The 22,115-nt window shown below is 51.0% G+C and overlaps 6 protein-coding genes across 6 annotated transcripts; 4 read left to right on the plus strand and 2 right to left on the minus strand.

Annotated features, from left to right (window-relative positions):
* Positions 1–34: 34 nt before the first annotated feature.
* On the minus strand, positions 35–1,853 carry STEHIDRAFT_147820 (GroES-like protein). Its single transcript, XM_007305382.1, has 10 exons — positions 1,829–1,853; positions 1,486–1,753; positions 1,303–1,413; positions 1,061–1,227; positions 836–1,004; positions 687–775; positions 603–634; positions 517–547; positions 376–456; positions 35–295 (listed from the first exon to the last, which is right to left on the minus strand). Exons 1-10 carry the CDS (start codon positions 1,844–1,846, stop codon positions 188–190), a joined length of 1,074 nt encoding a protein of 357 aa, XP_007305444.1. The 5' UTR covers positions 1,847–1,853; the 3' UTR covers positions 35–187.
* A 1,069-nt stretch (positions 1,854–2,922) lies between these two features.
* Positions 2,923–4,698, plus strand: STEHIDRAFT_111968 (Clavaminate synthase-like protein; the record flags this gene model as incomplete). The annotated part of the gene is made up of 12 exons (XM_007305383.1): positions 2,923–2,972; positions 3,050–3,066; positions 3,130–3,342; positions 3,401–3,443; positions 3,499–3,551; positions 3,611–3,687; positions 3,747–3,854; positions 3,912–3,993; positions 4,059–4,086; positions 4,140–4,346; positions 4,414–4,523; positions 4,589–4,698. 12 exons carry the CDS (start codon positions 2,923–2,925, stop codon positions 4,696–4,698), a joined length of 1,098 nt encoding a protein of 365 aa, XP_007305445.1.
* Positions 4,699–5,769: 1,071 nt separating this feature from the next.
* On the plus strand, positions 5,770–7,675 carry STEHIDRAFT_122335 (Clavaminate synthase-like protein). Its single transcript, XM_007305384.1, has 12 exons — positions 5,770–5,851; positions 5,928–5,944; positions 6,008–6,220; positions 6,281–6,323; positions 6,378–6,430; positions 6,491–6,567; positions 6,626–6,733; positions 6,796–6,877; positions 6,941–6,968; positions 7,034–7,240; positions 7,315–7,424; positions 7,479–7,675. The coding sequence occupies exons 1-12, from the start codon at positions 5,802–5,804 to the stop codon at positions 7,586–7,588; spliced, it is 1,098 nt and encodes a 365-aa protein (XP_007305446.1). The 5' UTR covers positions 5,770–5,801; the 3' UTR covers positions 7,589–7,675.
* A 2,020-nt stretch (positions 7,676–9,695) lies between these two features.
* STEHIDRAFT_131998 (DNase I-like protein) lies at positions 9,696–12,513 on the plus strand (the record flags this gene model as incomplete). Its single annotated transcript, XM_007305385.1, has 4 exons — positions 9,696–11,130; positions 11,184–11,704; positions 11,757–11,975; positions 12,031–12,513. The coding sequence occupies 4 exons, from the start codon at positions 9,696–9,698 to the stop codon at positions 12,511–12,513; spliced, it is 2,658 nt and encodes an 885-aa protein (XP_007305447.1).
* Positions 12,514–13,032: 519 nt separating this feature from the next.
* Positions 13,033–16,752, minus strand: STEHIDRAFT_158011 (uncharacterized protein; the record flags this gene model as incomplete). Its single annotated transcript, XM_007305386.1, has 13 exons — positions 13,033–13,333; positions 13,436–13,646; positions 13,726–13,858; positions 13,914–14,129; positions 14,218–14,366; positions 14,440–14,460; positions 14,552–14,593; positions 14,696–14,779; positions 14,877–14,990; positions 15,117–15,384; positions 15,442–15,501; positions 15,566–15,638; positions 15,971–16,752. The coding sequence occupies 13 exons, from the start codon at positions 16,750–16,752 to the stop codon at positions 13,033–13,035; spliced, it is 2,454 nt and encodes an 817-aa protein (XP_007305448.1).
* Positions 16,753–17,872: 1,120 nt separating this feature from the next.
* On the plus strand, positions 17,873–21,506 carry STEHIDRAFT_111971 (uncharacterized protein; the record flags this gene model as incomplete). The annotated part of the gene is made up of 18 exons (XM_007305387.1): positions 17,873–18,069; positions 18,137–18,208; positions 18,436–18,457; positions 18,641–18,682; positions 18,854–18,902; positions 18,960–18,995; positions 19,103–19,229; positions 19,519–19,617; positions 19,719–19,940; positions 20,013–20,068; positions 20,135–20,235; positions 20,372–20,399; positions 20,533–20,680; positions 20,803–20,845; positions 20,896–20,910; positions 20,967–21,022; positions 21,172–21,352; positions 21,408–21,506. 18 exons carry the CDS (start codon positions 17,873–17,875, stop codon positions 21,504–21,506), a joined length of 1,593 nt encoding a protein of 530 aa, XP_007305449.1.
* Positions 21,507–22,115: the final 609 nt, after the last annotated feature.

Genomic DNA, 22,115 nt, shown 5'->3' on the forward strand with positions numbered 1-22,115 from the left:
TCTTATTCGGGGAGGTTCGTTTCTCTAGGTGAAGCCAGTTTTGATAGGTCGAATATCATGATTTCTACGAGATATACGGATGTCTGTATGATGTTACACGTTGTATAAAATGTGATGTAGAGTGTTGTGGGTGAAACACCACTCCATGTGGCCTGACGGCGTTGCTGTGGCCAGACCAATGATACGGCTACAGGACTTGCGTTTGCTCGAACTCGACTACAAACTTCCCCTTCATGCCTGGTTGGTGCAGATCGTGAACCATCTCCGTCACATCGTCGAGTTTATAAGTCTTGACCTATGCCGTATGTTAGCATGACGGCCGGGTAAAAGCTGTCTTCATGTAAAGCTATGCGAAGAAGCCGATTGGGAGCTCACCTTAATCTCTACGGGATGTAGAGCGACGTGTTCGATGAGAGCCTTACAGTTCTCAGGAGAAGCCAAGAGGCTACCTTTCACCTAAAGGAGGAATTCTCGATTTAATCGTTCACTGAGGGTAATAAATACAGTCGAGCAAACCGTGATGTCCTTGAAGATGAGGTCGGAGAAGCTATAATGATAATGTGAGACACGCATCTCGTTAAACCCGATGGACGAGCACGAACTGGAAAGGTATCTTCTCAGCCGGTTGTCCAACCTATCTAGCAAATAATAAGTGGTAGTTGTTGTAGATGCGAGGATATTCGTACAACTATGAGAGTTCCGTGACGCGTTAGGATATCTAGACCATACTGAAAGGAGGGGATCCAATCAGTCGCCACAATGCACGCATCCAGACCTAGTGTCCCGTGCGTCAATTTCGATGTATTCGGAAAACCAATCGTATGAATCTCCTTGCCTGGGAATGGTTTTTCCGGGTTCAATGCGGCAATCGCTTTGGTCGCAGATTCGACTCCCTCTCGTGCGTCGAGACACAAATGGGGAGCTAACTTCAGGCTTTTCGCTAATTCGATGGGCTCATCGCGCGCATCAACGCCGACGACCACATATCCCATGCTCTTCGCAAACTGTGGATGAGACTGTGAGGGATGCCCATGAGATGTGAACGTACGTTAGTTCTCACCTGAACGCCGAGGTGGCCCAATGCACCGAGGCCTACGATGCCCAGAATAGCTCCCTGTGGTTGCTTGGCCGTTAATATTGCGTTGTACATCGTCGCTCCGGCACAGAACAGAGGAGCTGCCTCGACAAATGACATAGTATCGGGTAGTTCAACGGCAGACCTGTAGTCTAAGACAAATACAAGTCCAGATTGCCAATTAGAACAAAAGTGTCTGGGACGAGGGTATTGAGACGAAGACTAACCAACGAGGCAATACTCAGAAAACACTCCTTGACAAGACATTCCGAGGAATCCCCCGTCACTAAGCTTGGTACAATAATTGAGCCGGCCATCCTTACAATCCGGACACGTCCCTACAATATATTAAGTCACAAATTTTGTGAGCGATACCGGACGGTGTGAGTTCGTGGCAGCGTAGTACATACCGCAGTAGCCCATGTAACCGAGGGCGCCAACTCTCTGGCCAATATGCCAACCGTATTTGGCTGCATCTTCGCCTAGGTCAACGACTGTTCCGGCAGGTTCATGGCCACCAATAAGATCGTGCTTGAGGGAAACCGGCATACCGCCGGTGCGAATGAGTTCATCGGTGTGGCAAAATCCCGCAGCACCAGTTCTAAGCAACATCTGGTAGGGATGAAGCTCTGTTGGCACCGGAACGTCCTTTACCACGTACGGTTGGTTGAAACTTTCCTGTTCGCCGTTTGACGATCAACATCTAGATTTCGTGACAGTCTGTCATTCGGTGGCACGGCCCAAGGTACGCACAAAGAGAGCCGCACGCATAGTGCTTGGTATACTGCCATTTCCCATTGTATTTGGGTTGACCTTGGCACTGTGAAGCAGTTAGATTCGTTGGAAAGTTCTGAGATGCCCTGCTTTGGTCGTGGTAAGAAGTGAATGCCTTTCGGCAAACGCCGGCCATGCAACGTGTTTTTTGCGCCACACAACATCGACTATCCCAATTCGGACGGCTTTTGTCTCCCATAAACTCAGTGGCCTTCCACTACAACTATGTCTTCAGTCTCTTGGTACGTGCGCTATCGTTTCAGTTATTTTGAAGAGGGTTGTGGTCTCTGCTCAGAACATCGAGCTCACGCTTCGAACGCGATGATGGCGTCTAAGGACGATTTGAACGCCGATGATGGAATGAACTACTGACCACGGTTGATGGGGGAAAGGTCAGATAGATCAAGATTGTTTGTGATACGAGCGGATAAAGCTTCACTCATACTTCAGCTAGACGCTAGTTGAGACAAAGTCGAGAGTACGGAGTATTGTTGCAAGCTATCGGCGTGGCTTTCCATGGCGAGCACTCTCTCCACGATTGCACCATAGCGTATCCGCCCTCGGCAACCCTTGCTATTATCAATCACTCTGTTATCCAGAGTACTGCTGAAAGTCTCACTCGAGAACCGCGCTGAGTGTCAGCTGCTTCGTCGATTCCTTCCTATTTTTGCTCGACAGAGCCGTCCTCAATGGCGCAATCTCTACATTTCGTATTGCAGCCTCACGGGGCGATTCCCGCTTCCCGCATTCTACTACGGTGACAGAAGTTGTTCTGTTTGCAATATCGTGGTCACTTCACTGCGTTGAACGCTTTGCGGTCTCATTCATCGCAGAAAGGGGGCTGCGTGACAAAACAAACTTCTGTTAGTCGAAGTTCATTGGTCAATCATTCCATCGCTCGCCCGAAGGCGTCCAAATGACTAACGGCACATGAGAATGGTATGCTTTTTGCTAAGTCTGTGGAGGGTACACCCACACACCATAAGAAGGGCCGTAAATATATGACATGCCGATACTACCTTCACCCCATCTCGTCCCATCGCGATCTGTCCCCTCTCACAACTCCGTGAAATATGCCCGTCCCAACACAACTCGGTCAGTTCTCTTACGTTCCTGAAACAAAGTGAGTGATGACTTGCATAGACTGAGTATCATGTTCCAATCAATGACGTATAATATATCTCCCTTCCAAACGTTTAGGGAAAATTTGGACTGGGGTACGTCACTTATTAACTCCACCCATCCACTGGAACGAGAAACTCATTGTCTTGTTACCTCAGCCGATCTCTTGACCGTCGACCTTTCTCTCATCAACACGCCCGAGGGAAAGAAGAAGCTCGCTCAGACATTGCTTGAGGGTGTCCGTGAGAAAGGATTCTTCTACGTGAAGAACTTCAACATCTCTCAAGAGCGCGTCGACCGCCAATTCGCGATCGGTAAACACTTCTACGAGCTCCCACTTGAGGAGAAACTGAAATATGTACCCGATCTTGGTGAGTTCTCATACTGTTCCTGCATGAGCCGGTGTTCACTGAAGACTTCGTTACAAAGCCGCTGGCCAGTTCAACGGCTACGTCCCTGCCGGTCGTCGCGTGTAGGTTACCTTCACCAATTACTCCTACCATGTTGGCTTACGCTTTGGACTCTAGCGTCGACCCTGAGACAGGTCTGAAGGATCGGGTTGAGATCTACAACATCCCCAGTACGCCCTCATTCCAAAACATACCTCTCCTCTCTTCTCATACTGGCCCTTTTCTCTAGAGTTCAATGGGTTCTTCCCCCATAACCATCCGGCACCTGTCGCAGACCACATCGAGGAAATCGAGGAGTTCGCAAGGGTACGCTTTAATATCGCCTCATTGTGTTGAATCATTCACTGACGGAACTCTCTCATCAGGCTCTGCACTCCGAGGTTCTCGATCCACTCTTCGTTCTCCTCGCTGTTGCTCTCGAACTTCCGGAAGACTTCTTCACGAACCTGCACCAGTACCCCAAGAAGAGCGAGGTAAAAGGATATTATTAAACTACTATTCCACTCTTTACTGACATCGCCGAACGCTAGGATCACCTCCGCTACATGAAGTACTCCAAATACACTCCGGAGGAAACGGCCAGACTGAAGACATGGACTCAGGGTCACACTGGTACGTCTTTTTCTGATATTTTTCTGACCACCATCTAATGTTCCAATTTTCCATCTGACTCCCAGATCTCGGCAGTTTCACGCTGCTTTTCAGGTAGTGCCTTCCTTCGTACCTCTTTGCATTCACGTCAACTGACGGAATTTCAGACAACCGGTGGCAGCACTCCAGATCCGTGACCATAAAACCAACGAGTGGAAATGGGCAAAGCCACAGGATGGAACGCTCACTGTCAACGCATGCGACGCCCTGACATTCTTAACCGCTGGCTATGTCAAGAGCACGATTCATCGTGTCACAGTGCCGCCGAAGGATCAGCAACACGTCGACAGGCTCGGGTTGTTGTACTTCTCTCGGTGCGTCCCCTTTTTATGATTGCCAATCTGAAGGGATGTCTAATGACGAGTTTTCATTGTGAGATAGTCCACACAACGATGTGCCGCTCGCTACGATCAAGTCACCCCTCCTTGAGCGCGAAGGCTACACTCAGAACGATTATGAGAAGACCGGCAACCCTGTCCCAACCATGGAAGGTTCGTCTTACATTCGTCACCATCAGTCTCGTTAAGTCTTCTCCTCATGTCTTGCCTTCATCCAGAATGGACATTTGCGAAGCAGAAATGGCAACGCCAACCGAAGGTGGTTGGCGACAAAAGCCACGAAACCGCGCAAATTCTTCCGGGTTACAATGAGAAGGTGTATGCTTAAACGGGGATGATTATATTGTTACTTGTTGTCTTTCAAAACGGAAGGAATTGTAGACTTTGTTGTACAAGTATATCGGAAATGCCATGGTTTAACCCTCCTGGTCTGCACAACCCTCTGTTGCCCTCGGCAAAGTCCGAAAATGCAAACGCCGATTGGGAACGAGGCTCTTACTACTATCTCCCACGACCTTGCAGTAAACTTCCAACCACCTCTCTTTCGAGCAACTTTCGATACTCATCTTCTTATTTATACGTTGTTTCTCTCTTAGGTGAAGAGCACTGTATCACCTCAATCTGAGATTCAGGTAATACCATAGGACACTGTTAATTGATACTCAGAATCTCCGAGACAGCAAATGTTCGAATGGGGAACGGATCGTGTCACGGTGAAAGGTTAGCCCCATTATTGTTTTTGTCGTACAAATTGGTCCAATAGTTCTGCCATACGCATATACACAGGCTATACCGAGGCCTTCGTAGAGCTGCTTGAGCGTCCGGAACACCGATAGCTTTGTGAGGCAGGCAGCGTGGCCTTTCATGGCGAGCGTCCTCTCCACTATTGCATCATTGCATATCCGCCCTCGGCGACGCTTTCTCTTAGGATCAGTCATCCTGGACGATTAGAAGAGTCCTTCTCTGTCGATATGTTGGCCTTTTAATTATGCCCGCCTCCTTCTCATTTTCGCTCGACAGTGCCTTGCTGGATTGCGCAATCCTAACAATAGTGCGCACCACAGCAAGTTCGAATTCGCGGGACGAGTCCCGCTTCCCGCATTCTACCATACAACGGACAACGGCAATCAAAGCCGCAGTGTTTGAAATACCGTAGCTTTCGCTGCAGTGAATGGAATGGTTTTGCGGTGTCGTGTACCGTGGTAAGGGGTCGGCGCAAGTTGATATCACTTGGTCAATCATTCCATCGCTCTGCGAGAAGGCGTCAGAATGGCCCACGATGGTATGCTTTCTGTAGCTTCTCGTGGGACGGAAAAGTATCATAATAAGAGTCGTGCTGAAGATAAGACATACTCATACTACCCTCATCCCATTCCATCCCATCGTCACCTGTCCTCCTTCCACCACTACCACTTACAACTCTCGTGAAACATGCCCGTCCCAACACAACTCGGTCAATTCTCGTATGTTCCCGAGACGAAGTGAGTGTCGAAGTGTACGAGTTTGGTGGTATACTTAGACTGATGACATACGCTTCGCTCTCCCCGCACACCTCAGGGAGAACTTGGACTGGGGTACGTCATTTATTAACTCTATTCATGCACTAAAACGAGAAACTCACTGTGTTCTTACATCAGCCGACCTCTTGACCGTCGACCTTTCGCTCATCGACACGCCCGAGGGCAAGAAGAAGCTCGCTCAGACATTGCTTGAGGGAGTCCGGGAGAAAGGGTTCTTCTACGTCAAGAACTTCAACATTTCTCAAGAGCGCGTCGACCGCCAATTTGCTATCGGCAAACACTTCTACGAACTCCCTCTCGAGGAGAAGTTGAAGTACGTCCCTGATCTTGGTGAGTCTGGCCCCTGTGTCTCCTCAGACGCTGGTATTGAGTGAAATCGTAACTGCGTAGACGCTGGAAAGTTCAACGGTTATACCCCTGCTGGCCGTCGGATGTGGGTGGCTTTTCTTTATGTTTTGGCATCTTTTAGCTGAAGTTCGCGCTTCAGCATCGACCCCGAGACCGGATTGAAGGACCGGATTGAAGTCTACAACATCCCCAGTACGCTTACGTTCGAAATCTTATCTCTTCTTTCTTCTTACAGGATACTATTTGCTTTAGAGTTCAATGGTTTCTTCCCTCGAGGCCACCCCGCACCCGTGGCCAACAACATAGAGGAGATCGAGGAGTTCGCAAGGGTACGTCTCCCTATTCCCCAACGTTTTAAGCTAAATATAGACCTAACGCCGTCATTAGGCCCTGCACTCCGAGGTCCTCGACCCTCTGTTTGTTCTCCTCGCAATCGCCCTCGAGCTTCCCGAAGATTTCTTTACAAACATCCACCAATACGAGAAGAAGAGCGAGGTACGCAGAGTGCTTATTACTGGTCCACCTCGTTCCCCATCACTGACATCATATGGCCTTAGGATCATCTCCGCTACATGAAGTACTCCAAATACAGCCCTGAGGAGACTGCCAGGCTGAAGAATTGGGTACCGGGCCACACCGGTATGTCTTTCCCAACTACTTGTCTGGTCTCCATCTCACATCCTCGCCTTATAATACTTCTAGATCTCGGAAGCTTCACGCTGCTTTTCAGGTGAGGGACTCCATTTTTTTCCTCATCGCCTTCATCTTTGTACTGACCGACCGATTCCATAATAGGCAACCTGTGGCAGCGCTCCAGATCCGCGACCACAAAACCAACGAGTGGAAGTGGGCCAAGCCGCAGGATGGAACGCTCACTGTCAACGCGTGCGATGCCCTGACGTTCTTGACCGCTGGATATGTCAAGAGCACGATCCACCGCGTAGTTGTGCCGCCGAAGGATCAGCAACATGTCGACAGACTCGGATTGTTGTACTTCTCTCGGTGCGTCTTCCGTTATGAATTGAAGCTAGTATGAGAAGCTGACGAATGTACGATGCCTTCGTCTTGTTGCATAGCCCGCACAACGATGTTCCCCTTGCAACAGTCAAGTCGCCTCTCCTTGAGCGGGAAGGGTACACCCAGAATGAGTTCGAGAAGACCGGTAACCCTGTTCCGACCATGGAAGGTATGTCGTATACTACTTCATTTTAAGTCCCGCTCTCATCCTATTGTCCCTTAGAATGGACGTTCGCGAAGCAGAAGTGGCAGCGCCTGAGCAAGGTCGTTGGCGACAAGACGCACGAAACCGCTCAGATTCTTCCGGGGTGGAACGAGAAGGTCTACGCTTAGAGGAGAGTAGTGTTGTGTATTGGAACAAATGTAGCTGCGAAGATGTACGCGTTTATGTTGTAGACTTCACTGTAGGAGTATATTGCGCCACCAGCATGGATTTCATTTGGGTCTTTCTTGCTACGTCACTGTGTGCCACACCTCTCGCATTGTTTGTGCCTGTTGATTTCGAAAGGCATTGGACAACACGAACAAACAACGCCTGACGGCTTGCGGGAATGATCTGCAAGCTTGAGCCAAGCCTTTCCGCCATCTGCCGTACACACTCTCAATATCTCTAATAACTACCTAGCGGTCGGCTGAAAGGAGCTGTAATACCTCATCGCTCTGGTTGCTGGTCGCCACATCTCACACTCATTCCTTCATGAATACAACCGACGACGAGCCCCGCACACCCGTCGCCGTCAAAGCCCTTGCCTCTAAATTCGAACGGCTCGGGCTCGACACATCACCTGCGACGCTGAACAAGCTACATGCCACGAACGGTCATCACAGTATTCATGCCAGCATCGGCGGGCAGCAATATCTGTCGGCAGAACCATCCAGTCCTCGACCGCGAGCCCTGTCCAATTCGCATGTCGAGCCCGCCAATTCACCCTCCCGTTTAGTTCGCCAGCATTCGTCGTCATCAGATCTCAAGAATGGCATGAAACGACCCCCACCGCCTCCGCCGCCTTCGAGAGGTCTCAAACCGTCAGCACAACCGCGGTCAAGCTCACCTTCGCCGATGGCCTCGCCTTTACTGCGTCCTGTTCCCGTTCCGGTGCCGTCAACTTCTGGATATGCTTCCGATGCGTCAATCTCGAGCCAGGCTTCATTTTCTCTCAAGCGGAAACCACCACCGCCTCCGCCGCCGCCATCTGCCCAGCCACCGTTGGTAGACTTGGATCAGGAGGAGACTGCCCAACCTCCGACAGGAGGTGTGGCGAACCTTCGGAACAGATTTTCGTGAGTGTTTATCCTTATTCTATCACTTCTGTCTATCCCCTAGCTGTGTTTTGCTGTATTGTGAGGGCTGCGGTCTCCGAGACTGTTATTGACAGGAGTCGCCGAGGCACTTTCGGTGGACTGCGTTGTCACGTGACACGGGCAGTTTTCCATACCCCGTTACAACGGGAAGGCCTCGCAACAGTTGCCCTATAAAACGTGTACACCCTTGTTCTTGTTTATCCTTTCGCACTCCACCGTTCTGCAACGATCGAAGCGATCGAGAGCATTCTTCACAATGCACAACCGGGCTGTTTTTGTGAGGACGGGTATCATGGCTATCATCTAACACTTACAGGCTATTCGCTCGAACACGGCGTTCCATGTATGCTCTATTTTTGCTTTTGCCGGTCTTTGTCGGTAGATTAGAATGGGCGGTGGCACTTGCACTGCGTCCTGCTGCGTCGCGCACAGGCCATTTTACCCCTGTGGCGCACCAGGTCTGGGCCACATTCCGCGCGTACATTGCGTACCGCAAGGGTTTAGTGAGATATTTTTACCTCACGGTCATGACGTTGAGCTCATCTCTACGTCTATCATCTGTCCGACTTAATAATTCCAGGACAAGCACTTCATTTGAGGAGATAGCTGCTAACCTGATCGCTCCAGGGGTTCCCCGATTGCTTCACCGCCCAAATCATTGACTCCCAAGCCCCGAATCGTTCCGCAAGGGACTTCGGTACAACCCAACATACCACAACCTGCACTATTCGCTCGCAAACCACCACCGCCACCACCATCGGCTCCCGGTCCCTTTGGCTCCCCTCCCTCACCAACACACTCTTCTCCCAACTCTTCGAAATCCCCGAGCATTAACATACGAGAATCCTCGGATTCAGGCTCCGACGCAGAAGATGAACTGGGCACCGTTTTTGCCGATCGCTCCATAGCTAGCGATATCTACAACCTGCGCAATAACGTTCGGGACGATCGCATGCATTCTTCTCCTATTCTTGAAGACCACACGGTCCAAGCACAAGCTCCGTACGACTCCAATCCCACCTTACCATCTCGTCCTGCCCCTCCAAGACCACCTCCCCGCCAGCGAGCGACAATGGCTACAGGTCTTGATACTCCAGGTCCTGTAAATGGTTTCGTTTCGCATACGAATCTTACGCAGATGCAAGCCAATCCGCCTCCGCTCCCCAACCGTCGCAACACTGCAGGAGTGCCGCCACCGCCACCCGAGCGCATCCATCACCGTCATATCTCAGTCGACGAAGAACCTCACGTCTCTTCTCCTCCCGACGACCTTGCCTCTCCTCCCACCGCCGCCGAGAACAACCGTGTGCTGAGCCGTCTACCTCCGCCGCCGACACGCAAGCTCGCACCAGGCGACAAACTGCCTCCCGCTCGTCGCAACACTTCCGAATCCTCAGACGAGTCCGATGCGCCAGACGACGAGAAATCTCGCGCGGCGGATGGAATGCCCGATACGTCGCGCGCATCCCGTCGTGCGCCTGTGCTCGTCGCGCACTCGCATTCGGAGAGCCATATACATGTGCCGGCGCACGTTGGCTGCGTTATTCAGGCGGCGCACGTCGTTGTGGTGGGGAATGGACATCAGTTGAAGGTGTTTGATCTGAGTATTTCGGAGATGCCGATTAAGGTGATTAAGGGGGAGGACGTGAGTTATTCGAGGGAGTTGAAGCCGAGCGCGTTGCAATGGCGGGGCACGAGCGACGATGAGGAGAGGGGGAGGTATCTCTGGATAGGGACGAAGGAGGGGCATCTGTTCGAATGGGATGTGTTGAGGATGTGTTGTACGGGTCAGAGGCTGGCGATCCACGCGGGTCAGACGATATTGAAGATCATGCGGTGTGGACTGGCGATGGTGAGCGTGGACGAAGCAGGGAAGGTGATCGTCTGGGTGCCGGCGAGAGAAGGGATGGAAGGGATGAACTACATGGACACATTTAAGGTCTTCCGCATCCCGGAGAAATCGACGTGGTTCGACATCTTTGACGCGAGACTGTGGACCGCGACGAGGGAGACAAAGGGCGAGTCGGCGGGACGGGGCCCGCCGATCAAGTGCTATTCGTTGTTCGATAAGGCGGACAGTATCGGGCGGACGCTGCTCACGTCGGAACATACGGCGCCTGTGCTCTGTGCGTCGATGTTGCCCTCGCAGCCGGACACGATCTATGTGGGCCATGAAGGTGGTTTTGTCTCGATCTGGTCCTTGGCGCTCGAGGCGGACCGCATACCGAAGTGTGTGGAGGTGAAGAAGATCTGGGCGTCGGATGTGTTGTGCATGAAGGGTGTGGGCGATAGGCTGTGGATGGCGGGTAGGAAGGGAACGGTGAATTGTTATGATGTGGGGGAGAGCGCTGAGGGCGAGCAGGATGTGCAGCAGGGTGGGAGGAGGCCGTGGGTGCTGACGAATCAGTGGGTTGCGTGTGGGAAGGTGGAGAAGGGGAAGGAGGGGACGCCGGTGACGGGTCTCGAGGTGGATATGGTCGGTCTGGAGAAGCTGGGGAGGTTGTGTGTGATGAGTTGGGGGAGAGATGAGAAGGTCAGGTTTTGGGATGGGTTAATGGGTGACGATTGGATCGGTAAATCTTCTTTTCTCTTTTCGAAGGACAGCTAACCAACATATGGATCATAGATAACGAACTCATCAAACGCGAGACGTCTTTCAGTACCTATCGCTCTCTCAACGTTCTCATCGTCTCCTGGAACGTCGACGCTGCCAAACCCGACGCACTCACTCAGCCTGGGAGTAGCCCGGAAAACATCGCCTTCCTCTCTGACGTGCTCTCCACCGTCGATTCCCCCGACATCATCGCCTTTGGCTTCCAAGAACTCATCGACCTCGAGTCTCGAAAGATGGCCGCAAAATCGGTCTTCCTCGGTGGTGGGCTCGGTAAATCCGACACTCACGACAAGGGAGGAGACGACAGTCCAATATCGGACAAGGTGTCTAGTTCGTACAAGAGGTGGCACGAGAGACTGGTATTGGCGGTCAGACTGGCCATGCCGCCGGACGCGCCGTATACGGTGATTCATACGGAGAGTTTGGTGGGGCTGTTTAGTTGTATCTTCGTGAAGAATGCGGAGAGAGTCAGTTTGAGAGAGGTTGCGACGGCGACTGTGAAGCGCGGTATGGGTGGACGTTATGGGAATAAGGTCTGTTTTTTCATTCATTCTCGAGACCGAGTGTGTCTAACCATGTGTGCAGGGAGCCATCGTATCCAGAATGGTCATCGACGACTCGTCGATCTGTTTCCTCAACTGCCATCTGGCTGCCGGTCAGCATCACGTTCGTCAACGTAATGCGGATCTTGCAGCTATGGTGGAGCAGAAGGGACTCTTCCCAGAGTCTGAAACCGTCGAAGACTCGCTCGTGTTCGTTGGTGGTGGCGATGGGTCCATGGTTCTTGACCATGAAATCGTCTTCGTATGTCCGCTTTTCCTATTCACTAAGGTCCAGACTACTGAAACTCTGTTGACAGCTCAACGGCGACATGAACTACCGCATCGACCAACGCCGGGATGCCGTCATCTCCGCCATCCGTAACGATACCTACCGTTCCCTCATCGTGCACGACCAACTGCACAAAGAAATGCGACACAACCCCGCCTTCCGACTTCGTTCCTTCACCGAAGGCCCGCTCACCTTCGTACCCACATACAAATACGACCGTCATTCCACGGAATTCGATTCGTCCGAAAAAGCGCGTATACCCGCTTGGTGCGATCGCGTACTGTGGAGGGCGAGAGATATGGAGCGCGTGAGGCAGCTGCATTATCAGAGGTACGAGCCGGACGTGAGCGATCACAGGCCGATCAGCGCGGCGTTTGAGATGACGGTGAAGAGTGTGAGGCAGGATGCGCGGGCGGCGTGTAAGGCGGAGGTGCAGAGTTTGTGGGTGGAGGAGCAGATGGAGAGGTTGGGGATGGCGAGGGCGTTTTATGTGGAGCATAATTTGATGTGATATGGACTGGGTTTTTGAATGTTGTATTTTTCTTTTTCTTTTCGATTTTTCTTTTCTTTGTGACCTTTTCTTTTTCTTTCTTTATTCTAATCAATGGACTTGGGGTTTCGTTTTGTCCGTCTCGAGACCGTTCTATGTTATTTTTTTTCGGATGGCTTGTACCTTTTTGCGGCACGTCTTGATTCATACTTCTTTCCTCGCTCTTTTCTTTATGTGTTTAGACCGGAGGGGTACGCCCGTCAAAGGGAGCTCGCAGAAGTGTATATGTGTAGGAGCGATGATGTGTTTGCACGGACTCCGCAGTCGTACGTATCGTGGTGGGACCCCTCCTCGGACCTTTCGATAGCATGCATGTAATTAGCAGTAGCACACAGTAGAGTATAGCTAGCACATTATAATAATCTTTATTGGACGTTGGACGATGTATATTGGTTACATGGAAGGGCTCTAGTTAAATATAAGCACTACAGCGCCGGCAAGGAATCGTACACATCTTCATTGAATTGAATAAAAGGACGTTCAGACGTTCTCACCGACATCTGCCTCTCGTACCCCTCTGATTCCCTCACTCAAAACCCCCATCATCTTCCCCCATCCCTCCCTCATCCCGCTCATCGACATCGGCACCAACCTCGGGATCGCACTGTTCCGAAACGCCATGACGAACCTCTCCGGCGAGCCGCGCGATTCCCAGGAGGTGAGGAGACACCAGGCGACGAGGACGGCGACGAGGGTCCAGGTGGAGCCGATGGTGGCGCGGGTGGTCGTGGAGGAGGTCCAGAAGCAGAGGAAGGAGCAGGAGGAGAGGAAGGAGAGCATGCTGTATATGGGGGGTGGGAGAGGAGAGAGGGAGGTCAGACAGAGGGAAAGATGAAGTTAGAGGTGGGAAGGAAAGGAGGGTGGGTGGAGAGAGAGGACTTACGCCCAGAGAAGGAGCGCGTAGGGGAGGGTGTAGAGGAGCGCTAGGGTCTCGAGACCGCAGAAGGTTTGGGACTGTCTTTGTATGAATTCGGCCTGCACGGGTGTTTGAGTGTGATACCTATCTCTTGGGACTGCGAGAGCGAGAGGGGGTCTTACCGCTTGGTCGATGCGTTTGAACGCTGGGCGACGGTGTTGTCTTTGCAGGATTAGTGCTATATATCGTTTTCGCATTAGCGTTCTCGCCCTTATATTCGAGAACACAGATGGGTAGAGTAAGGGGAAAAGGCGTACAGAGGATGACACAGCCGAGACTGGTGATGAGCGACATGTACGAGGCGATCTGGGTCGAGGACCGGTTCGAGCCTGCGTTATCGACGGATTGAATGGCGAGGAGGCCGACGTTCGCGGTGAGGAGGACGGTTCCCTGCCCATGAGATTAGAGTGGTGAGTTGAGAATGACTTCACCGGGACTAATCGACATTACTGGGAGCAAGAGAGGATATGGAAGTATGGAGGGAGCGAGGACGGGAGGGCGCAGGGGATAGGGAAAAGAGGGGAAGAAGTAAGAAGGGAGGACTGACGAGATTCGCATGTTCCTGCCATTGTGTGATCAGCTCGTCCTGAAACACAGCCCACGAATGTCGATTGATAAGTCCGCATTTGCAGACTTGTTCGAGCGTCTGCAGTTGGGCTTCCTATGTACGTACGCACAAGCCCATCCTCAGCATCAACAAACATCTTCATCTTCCGCCCTTGAAATCAGGATATGGCGGGGAGACTTACGGGCGCGAAGAAGAACAAAGGCGAGACAAGCGTGAGCAGTAATGAACGCGGGGTGCAGTCTGAGTCTGCGTTCAGGCCGTGGTAGGGGGACTGGTCCGTGCTCAGACGAGCGCCGGGTTGGCCGTGCAGGTTTAGGAAGCGGTGTTGGGCTTTTGTTACGAGGTTATTCGATGTTAGGTTTGATAGTTCGGGAGGAGTAATAGCAAGAGAACTCTTGCGTACCTAGTTCTCTCATGAATCGACCTGGCGAAAAAGTCACAGTGGACATGCGATAAGTGTCTGGCTCATGGTGGCACAGGGTCACAGATCGTAGAGGGTGAAGAGGGAAGCTCACCGATCGCGCATGCAGACCCAGGGGCTACGTATCCTGCGTTCTCTGATCACCATTGACAAAACATACACATGAACATGCATTAAATTTTAGATTATGAAGTGGTGGTTATTGTGGGAGTGGACATCGGGAAGGATAATCACGTACTTTCGATCTGGTCTACGAGACCGTGCAAGGCCTGGAGGTCCTGCAGCGCGAAGGGGACGGTGCTCGTGAATGAGGTCATCACGCCTATCCCATTGTCAATATCAATATCGTCAAACAATGCCCTGAGACTTGGGTATGGAGGTGTTGAGGAGGACGAAGAGTGCCAAGAAGGACCGCTCACCAACGACACCATGCGTGACCTGATCTCGCAATTCAGCGATGAGCGGGCCTGTGACCGTACGCAGATGAGGAAAGAGATCCCAATGGGTCCAATATTCCGCCTCGACCTGATGTCCTACCGCACAACGTACACCATTAGCATCTCTTCCCTTTCCTCCTTATCCTCACTGACACTTAGTGGACAGGAGGGGAGGTTAGGAGGGGAGGTTAGGAGGTGGAGGACGAGAAGGAAGGGATTCACTCAAGTGCCCCATCCCAAGCACCGGCATCCCCGCCGGACACAGATACGCCGTCGGCATATCGTCAAACCAATAAACGAGCCGGCGCGCGTGCGAGACGAGGTAGTAGCCGCAGACGAGCTCGGCGTTGGCGTCTCCGTTGGGAGTAATGTCGAGGACGAGTTCGGTATCCGTATCGAGGGAGGGGGTGGGGGGAGAAGAGGAGGACTCTTTGTTTTTAATGGAGAGGGCGTCTTGGTTCCTCACAGATTTTCCCTCGCTGCCCTCATGCTGGGGTAGAAAATATTCATTCCCGTGCTGAGAGAGAAAATCCCGGATGGAGCGCACGAAACCCATCGTCGCTTGATAAGTAGGGGCGTCGTGTAGGTTGGCCTCGGTGAGTATGTGCTGTGGTGTGGGTGAGCATCGGCTTTTCAGCGGATAATGTGTGTGCCAGTGAAAGTGAGCTCACGTATTTTTCGTGGTAGAAATACATCGCGCCGAGTGGATGCGTGTATTCTTTCCAGCCTGAGGGCGGGAGATGACTGTCGATGTCGAAGGAATGCACGTCAGGAACAGTTATAGGACAGGATGCATTCATCACAGGCGTGAATGAGAACGGAGGAACGGAAGGGGGGGGGGAGAAAGAAAAGAGGAGATATGGGAAACGGGGAGTGAGTAATAGAGATGAGAACTGGAAAAGAAGGGAGAACTGACTCCGTATAATCCATCGTGCACGCCGGTATCGACTCTATCTTCGTTTCGTTCTCGCTATTTAACGCATCCATCCGTCAGCATCAGCCTTTCAAGCTTCAAGTCCGCAAAATCCAAGTCGAAGACATAGTCGCATCAGGAAGAAAAAGAGAAAAAAACGCACACTCTAACCCCCCTCTGAAATCTCTCGAAACAGGACGGCGGGATGGGGTATACCATCGGGTTGGCGGAGAGGTGGGCCTTTTGCGGTTGCGGTTGTGAGCGGGGAGGGGATGGGTTGTTTGGGGGATTGTGAGGGGCGGGCTCTGGTGAGGGCGATGGGGAGCGGGATGAGGAGGTTGACGAGAGAGGGGAGGGGGAGGGAGTAGTGAGAAGTGTCGAGGATCCGGTGGATGAGGTTGAAGAAGAACGTGCAGAAGAGCGTGCAGAGGTAGAGGAAGAAGAAGAAAAGTCGGTTCGATTCCTATCTTCATCTTCATCTTCGTTGGAGGGCGGGCGGGATATATGACTCGGATGAGGATCGGACGGTAAGGTCGCCGTTGCGGGTGGCGCTTGCACTTGCGATGGTACGCAAGACGGAACAGATTTAGACCCAGACGCAGGTCTATCAACTCCTCCACCATCTCTCGCTCCTCCTCCTCCTCCTCCTTCAGTACGCGCACCTCCTCCCCCGTCAGCACCAGCATCATCACGAACACAATACAACGGCAACGACAACACCTGACCCTCCCTCTGCCTCGAATGCCCAGGTGAGAAAGAGGATAGGAATGACCGAGTGGTTTTCCATTTGAATTTGGATTTGAACCCGCCCCTGAGGAGACGGAGCAAGAAATGGAGGAGGTTCAGGGCGCGTTGGGGCCAGTAAGAGGAAGGAATACGAGGGCGAGGAAGGGTCGAAGGAGGGGGAGTGGCTTGGACGAGGGAGGAGGAGGGTTGGGCGGACATCTCAGGCTGCTGTCAGTGACTCTGAGCAGATGAGAAAGCGAAAGAGAGCTGCAAAAACAGATGACCTCGGACATCATCCGTCTTCTGTCTTAGGCTCGTCACGACGGGTCAAGGACGGGTATCATGTCCATGAGGCCTGAGGTATCGTATCGAAGAACGTGAATGGCCACAGCCTATGCATGGGAACATAGGATAGCTTTAAAGGCGTGGCGTTCATACGACATGAGAGACACAGCCGCCGATACTTGGGTATGCTGCCAGCCATTGATAGTCGTGATACTTACACTGGTGACTCGGAGTAGTAGAGCTGCTCAGAGGTTTGGATGCGGTGTATGGTACTTATATTCAGAGACAAGGATGCTGAGACTGATCATCGTCGAGGTCATCGGATTATTGCATAGGAATTGAGTGTACCGGGAGAGACCGCCTCTTTGTTATCTGGCCAGTGTGAGTGCGGGAGGGAAGAACATGACGGGGTTTGCCGAAGGTTAACACCGCCGACTATCATGGGCTTTGTCATCGTTGTCTGAGTGCTCGGAGGTACAACTGGCTGCGGCACAGGAGCGAGTAGAGGATCAAGGAAGGGGGCGGGCTGAGAATTCATGGCAGCGGGTCGTCGAGGGGATGATGCCGGCGACGCTGATGCCTTCTTGCTCAGGAAACGAAATTGGCCGCACCCGCCAGCCTTTTTATCACACTGTGCATGTATTGATTCAGTCTTTGAGGTGTTAGCTCATACAACAACGGTCAAACGTACGGAGTAGTAAGCGCGACCAAAGTTTGCTTTCCTTCGGTCCTTCACTACCCGCCAGGAGCACACGCGACTGCAATCGGGGTTCCCACAATAAAAGGGGTCGGAAGGCGGAGATTCCAATATCATTATCGATGAGGATGTAAAGATAAGAAAGAAAACGAACAAGCGTAGGGAGATACACCCTGGCGGGCCTGTCAGAGAGAACAAAAGGTGGCGCGGGAGGAGGACACAGAGCCTGTACGGCGCTGCAGCTATAAGTAACTCGACGGGCTGTGCGAGCTTCGAAGTTCAACATGATCTGATACATTAGAAGACATCTATATAGACGGAGGATGTGACGATCGGATGGCAGACCGGACGCCACAAATGTTGCACACCCGATTAGGCATTGAGTGGAGTGGCGCGATGGAGTGGAGAGTGGAGGATGCGTGGAGAGTCGGAAAGCTGACTTTTTTGCGACTAGGAGCCTTTCTATCGTCTCTACAGCTCCACCGCGACGGACCACTTCTACACCGCCTCTGCGACCCAATTAAACAATGCTGTGAGCAGCCGTTCGAGTCGGTGTAAGCTTGGATATATCCGAATCAAGTGTGCGGGAGTTTGCCGCTGCTTAGGGCTTATAATGCGCAGGGGACGCACGAATGAGACGGAGCACGGGAGTGCGCCGGTTGCAGGAGGGGATAGAGGCGAAGGTGTCGTGGGGTATGTTTTACCCGCTTGAGCCTTTGACGGTCGCTATGTTGTTCAGCAAGTTGAGTTGATTATACGATTCACTGGACTTGTTCTAATATCAACATTTCGACAGCGAGAGGGAGGAAGTCTGTGCAAAGTCTGTGTGCGCGATTTAGTTATGCTACCACATAACTCACCTAACGAAACGACAACTTAAGCTCGTGTCTCGACTTTTCGTTGTGATGTTGCTACTTAAGCCTGACGATAAACCCAGATGAGGTGAGAGTGATGGACGAGAAAGACGAACCGTAAGAATTTCATGCTGTGGTGAAGATGGGCTCATATCACCCCTCACCACTGTCAGGAAATCACTCCAGCGTCCGCGATTGGTCCGCGACCAACATCGACTTCGGGACAGGATACAGAGAGCTTGTTTCAGGCGAAATTGATTGGTTATTCTAGCTAAGCGGCACACTCAGCGGCGCTCTGAACGGAGCAGAACCTGTTCGTAGATCGTTACATCTGATCACATAGATCCTGACATAGGTCATTCTTGTTCACCTCCTTGATCATCAGACACCCAAGCTCACTTGCTCGTTGCCATCTAACTTGTAGCGCAGCTACAGGGCCTGCTACGGAGCGTATTGTTAGCTGCCCTGCCCCACTTCGTTCTAGGTATTCCATCTATCAAACATGTTACCCGACGACGCTGCGCGGCTGATAGGTGAGAACAGTTTTGGTATTGTAATTATGTTATAATTCTGAGTTTGTGATGTTGTAGCTGAGAGTGTTTTTGGACTTTATGTAATAGTTCTAGGTGGGTGGTTCGTGTCGTTATCGCAGCTCGGTTGGTTTTCGTTTTCTTTCTCTTTGCCGCCTTTCCCCTCAATATTCTTCTGTTCACCTTTCTCTCTCTCGCTATAGCCATCGTTGTTGTTGTTGTTGTTTGTGACACTGGGAAGGTGCGCCCCAAGTTCACTGTGGAAGCGAAGGTACAAGGATCCAGTGAAGAAGAGGGCAAGGGAAAAGAGAGAGAGGGAAGGGGGCGAGCGTACGTTAAAGTAATTCGTTCGTTTCGTCTGTATCCAGGACTTTATCTTGACCAACAGATGACGGAACGCGCCAAGTATAGACGAGACGGTTGATCCTGTCCACGCATTGACTGCCGTAGTCCCGGGTATGTAGATCAATCCGGTAAGACATGTTTTGGAACTTAACACAGATTTTGTACCCGTCTTGATGTTGCTGACTGCGACACTGGCAACCAGATCTTGGGGTGTTGCCGTTTCTCGTTGTTTGAGATTTTCGTGAGAAGCACTGAATACATATAAATGTCGTAGGATTCGGGATGCCTACCCATCGTTTGAGCACAATACTTCCCCTGCCATGTCCTCAGCAGCAGATCTCTTGCAGCAGATCATCCTCGAAGACCGGTCATGGTGGGTCATATTCAAGACATAAACATCCCACATTGTTCTAATAAGTAGCACACTCTAGGGTCATAATAGATTATATAAACCTATCTGCAATAAGTTCGTAGTTTTGATTTCTTGGAGTTCATCGCAAAACCCGAGCTGATGATTATCTCTGTAGCTCTATGGCTAGTCGATTTTTTTGACACCCTAACAATGGAGATCGAGGCCGCGTGGAAAGGGAGAATGACAGGGACTGCAATAATCTTCATTGTGAACCGCTATGCATTCGCAGGAAACCTCATCGTTCAACTTGTATTTCAGAAGCCTGGTCTTGCGTCTAATAAAACGTAAGTTCTCACCTAGCTTGCATCCAACAAACACATCAATTGATGTTTCAGTTACGTTCCTGTCAGTTGTAGCTCTCTCTATACCGCGCTTTCATGGCTGTCGATCACTGCACTTGTGGCTACAAACCGTCAGTGCCAAGCAAATACCGCTCATGCAATTTATGATACTAATCCGTTGTATTTGTTATTCTCAGTATTGTTCAGCCTGAGAATCTACGCCCTGTGTGGCCGGAACAAAGTGATTCTTACCATAGGATTGATCATGATAATTGCCAGACTCGCTGTTGACACTTGGGTAAGCTCCTATTCTGAGGTAGTGCATGCGAAAGAAAATGCTCATCCTTGGTTCATCCCATGGTCTCAGCAATATACTTTGAGTGTGGGAATATCCTTGAGAGGCACTCAATATGATGTGTTTTCAAATTGTGGAGGCAACTCTGACCCAAGCTCTTTTGATCGGTGAGTTTTTTAGAATGCCGTTATGGTACCCTTCACGTTGACGCAACCACGAATTAAAGATGTACGTGAACCAGATGTGAACACCCACGATCAAGTAACTGAAGTCAACCCTTCGATAATGTATTTGACGCAGCCCAAATCGTAGTCGTAGTCATGCCTCTCCTTTTCGACTCATATGTGTTCGGAGTAACACTTTTCAAAACATACCACCAGGCGAAGGAAATGCGTGAGCTCAAACAAAGAAGCATCACTGAGCTTCTCCTTCGTGACGGTACTACTCTGTATTTGTTTCTCTTGCCTCTATGGTACTCACAGATGATTAGGGGTCTTCTACTTTTTGTATGGGACACATTCAAAGTTATGCATATCAGCTTTCAAAATACGCTGATTATATGGATCATAGTGTTGTGTTCGCAGTCTCGGCCGCAAATCTTGCTCTTAATTTGGTACGCATTTTACCTATGTATTGGTATCGTCACTCAAATTGACACCTCAGATTTCATTAAACGAAGTAAGTCACATTGCCCTCTTGTCCACAAATATCGATTGTATGTCCACTGCCAATAGAACACTTCCGATGCTGTGTATCTGTTGTCGAGCAGTCTAACTCCGTACTTCGCAGTGTAAGCTGCAATTCTTCTTATGCATGATGATACTATGTCAACATTCACGTCGTTTACACAACTATCAGGCTTCCGAATCTACTCATCAACCGTTTATACCTGAATCTTCGAACCTGGAACCTTCCACCCGCCTCTTTTTCAAACCACAGTGCTTTAGGAGAGCCTGCGTTTGCTCAGAACCGCTTTCTCGGTAACATCGGGGAGCCTCTTGACCCCGACTGGTGGAACACTCAATTCGACCACAGTGACGATACTGCACCGGATGGAAATATGGCAGATGCCTCGGAGACGACGGATATTCGGGATAGAAATACTACACTGGTCCCTGTGGTAAGAATATTGCTCTTGAGTGATTATGCAGAGAAACACTGAAATGTCGTATAAGGTCTACGGTGGGGGAAGCCAGGGAGAAATAGAGATGGTTCCGCTTCAAAGAGAACCACCCGTTGCGGGTCTGTCAAGCTCTTCCGCAGATATGGCTTAGTATAGACATTGTCGCTCCTGCTGGTAGGTACAATCCGGTTGCACTTACAAATGGTAACGTGGCTTGCTGATGTGTTCCGATTTTAGCCTTCGACTTGTCCAGGCTTACCGTAAGGTACAGGGGCGTACAGGCTCATTCAACCGCCTGACAACTTATCTCTTGCTTATTATTTATTCCATGACTCGCATCTAATATCTATGACTCGAGCCATTGTATCTTCGACATATCTTTCTTGTTCATCCCCGTGAGCTAGACTCACTAGGATCATCTTGGTATATATATAATCGCATTCTGCTTGAGTCTGAATAGTAACTTTGAATCTGGTGCGATTTTATACACAACAGAGCGTGGCCTCCATACGAAGATTTTACAGCTTCGCGCTGCAAAATGCTGTGATGGCTTTCTTAGACAGAAGATAGATAACCTGTCAGATATCTGAGTAAGGAAGAAATCCAATCAGGCCCGGTACATTGAGGTTTTCGGAGGTATGATCTGTGGCTACTCTGTTTGACCGTGGCAAACCACGAGCTCAGCCGCCCAGCTGAGCTCATCATTCTACCCTCGGCGTACAGACTCAGTACTGAGAACCTTCCAGAAAATAAATCTTGG

Source organism: Stereum hirsutum (genome assembly GCF_000264905.1).
Source record: "Stereum hirsutum FP-91666 SS1 unplaced genomic scaffold STEHIscaffold_9, whole genome shotgun sequence".
Taxonomy (NCBI): Eukaryota; Fungi; Basidiomycota; class Agaricomycetes; order Russulales; family Stereaceae; genus Stereum; species Stereum hirsutum.

Excerpts from the sequence above, each read along its gene's own strand:
- STEHIDRAFT_147820 (XM_007305382.1), bottom strand. Across the intron at positions 1,005-1,060 it reads TGGGCCACCTCGGCGTTCAG|TTTGCGAAGAGCATGGGATA; the intron begins GTGAGAACTAAC and ends TCTCATCCACAG. Across the intron at positions 457-516 it reads TCATCTTCAAGGACATCACG|GTGAAAGGTAGCCTCTTGGC; the intron begins GTTTGCTCGACT and ends TTCCTCCTTTAG.
- STEHIDRAFT_122335 (XM_007305384.1), top strand. The coding sequence starts at position 5,802 with ATGCCCGTCCCAACACAACTCGGTCAATTCTCGTATGTTCCCGAGACG. Across the intron at positions 6,878-6,940 it reads TTGGGTACCGGGCCACACCG|ATCTCGGAAGCTTCACGCTG; the intron begins GTATGTCTTTCC and ends TAATACTTCTAG. Across the intron at positions 6,969-7,033 it reads AGCTTCACGCTGCTTTTCAG|GCAACCTGTGGCAGCGCTCC; the intron begins GTGAGGGACTCC and ends ATTCCATAATAG.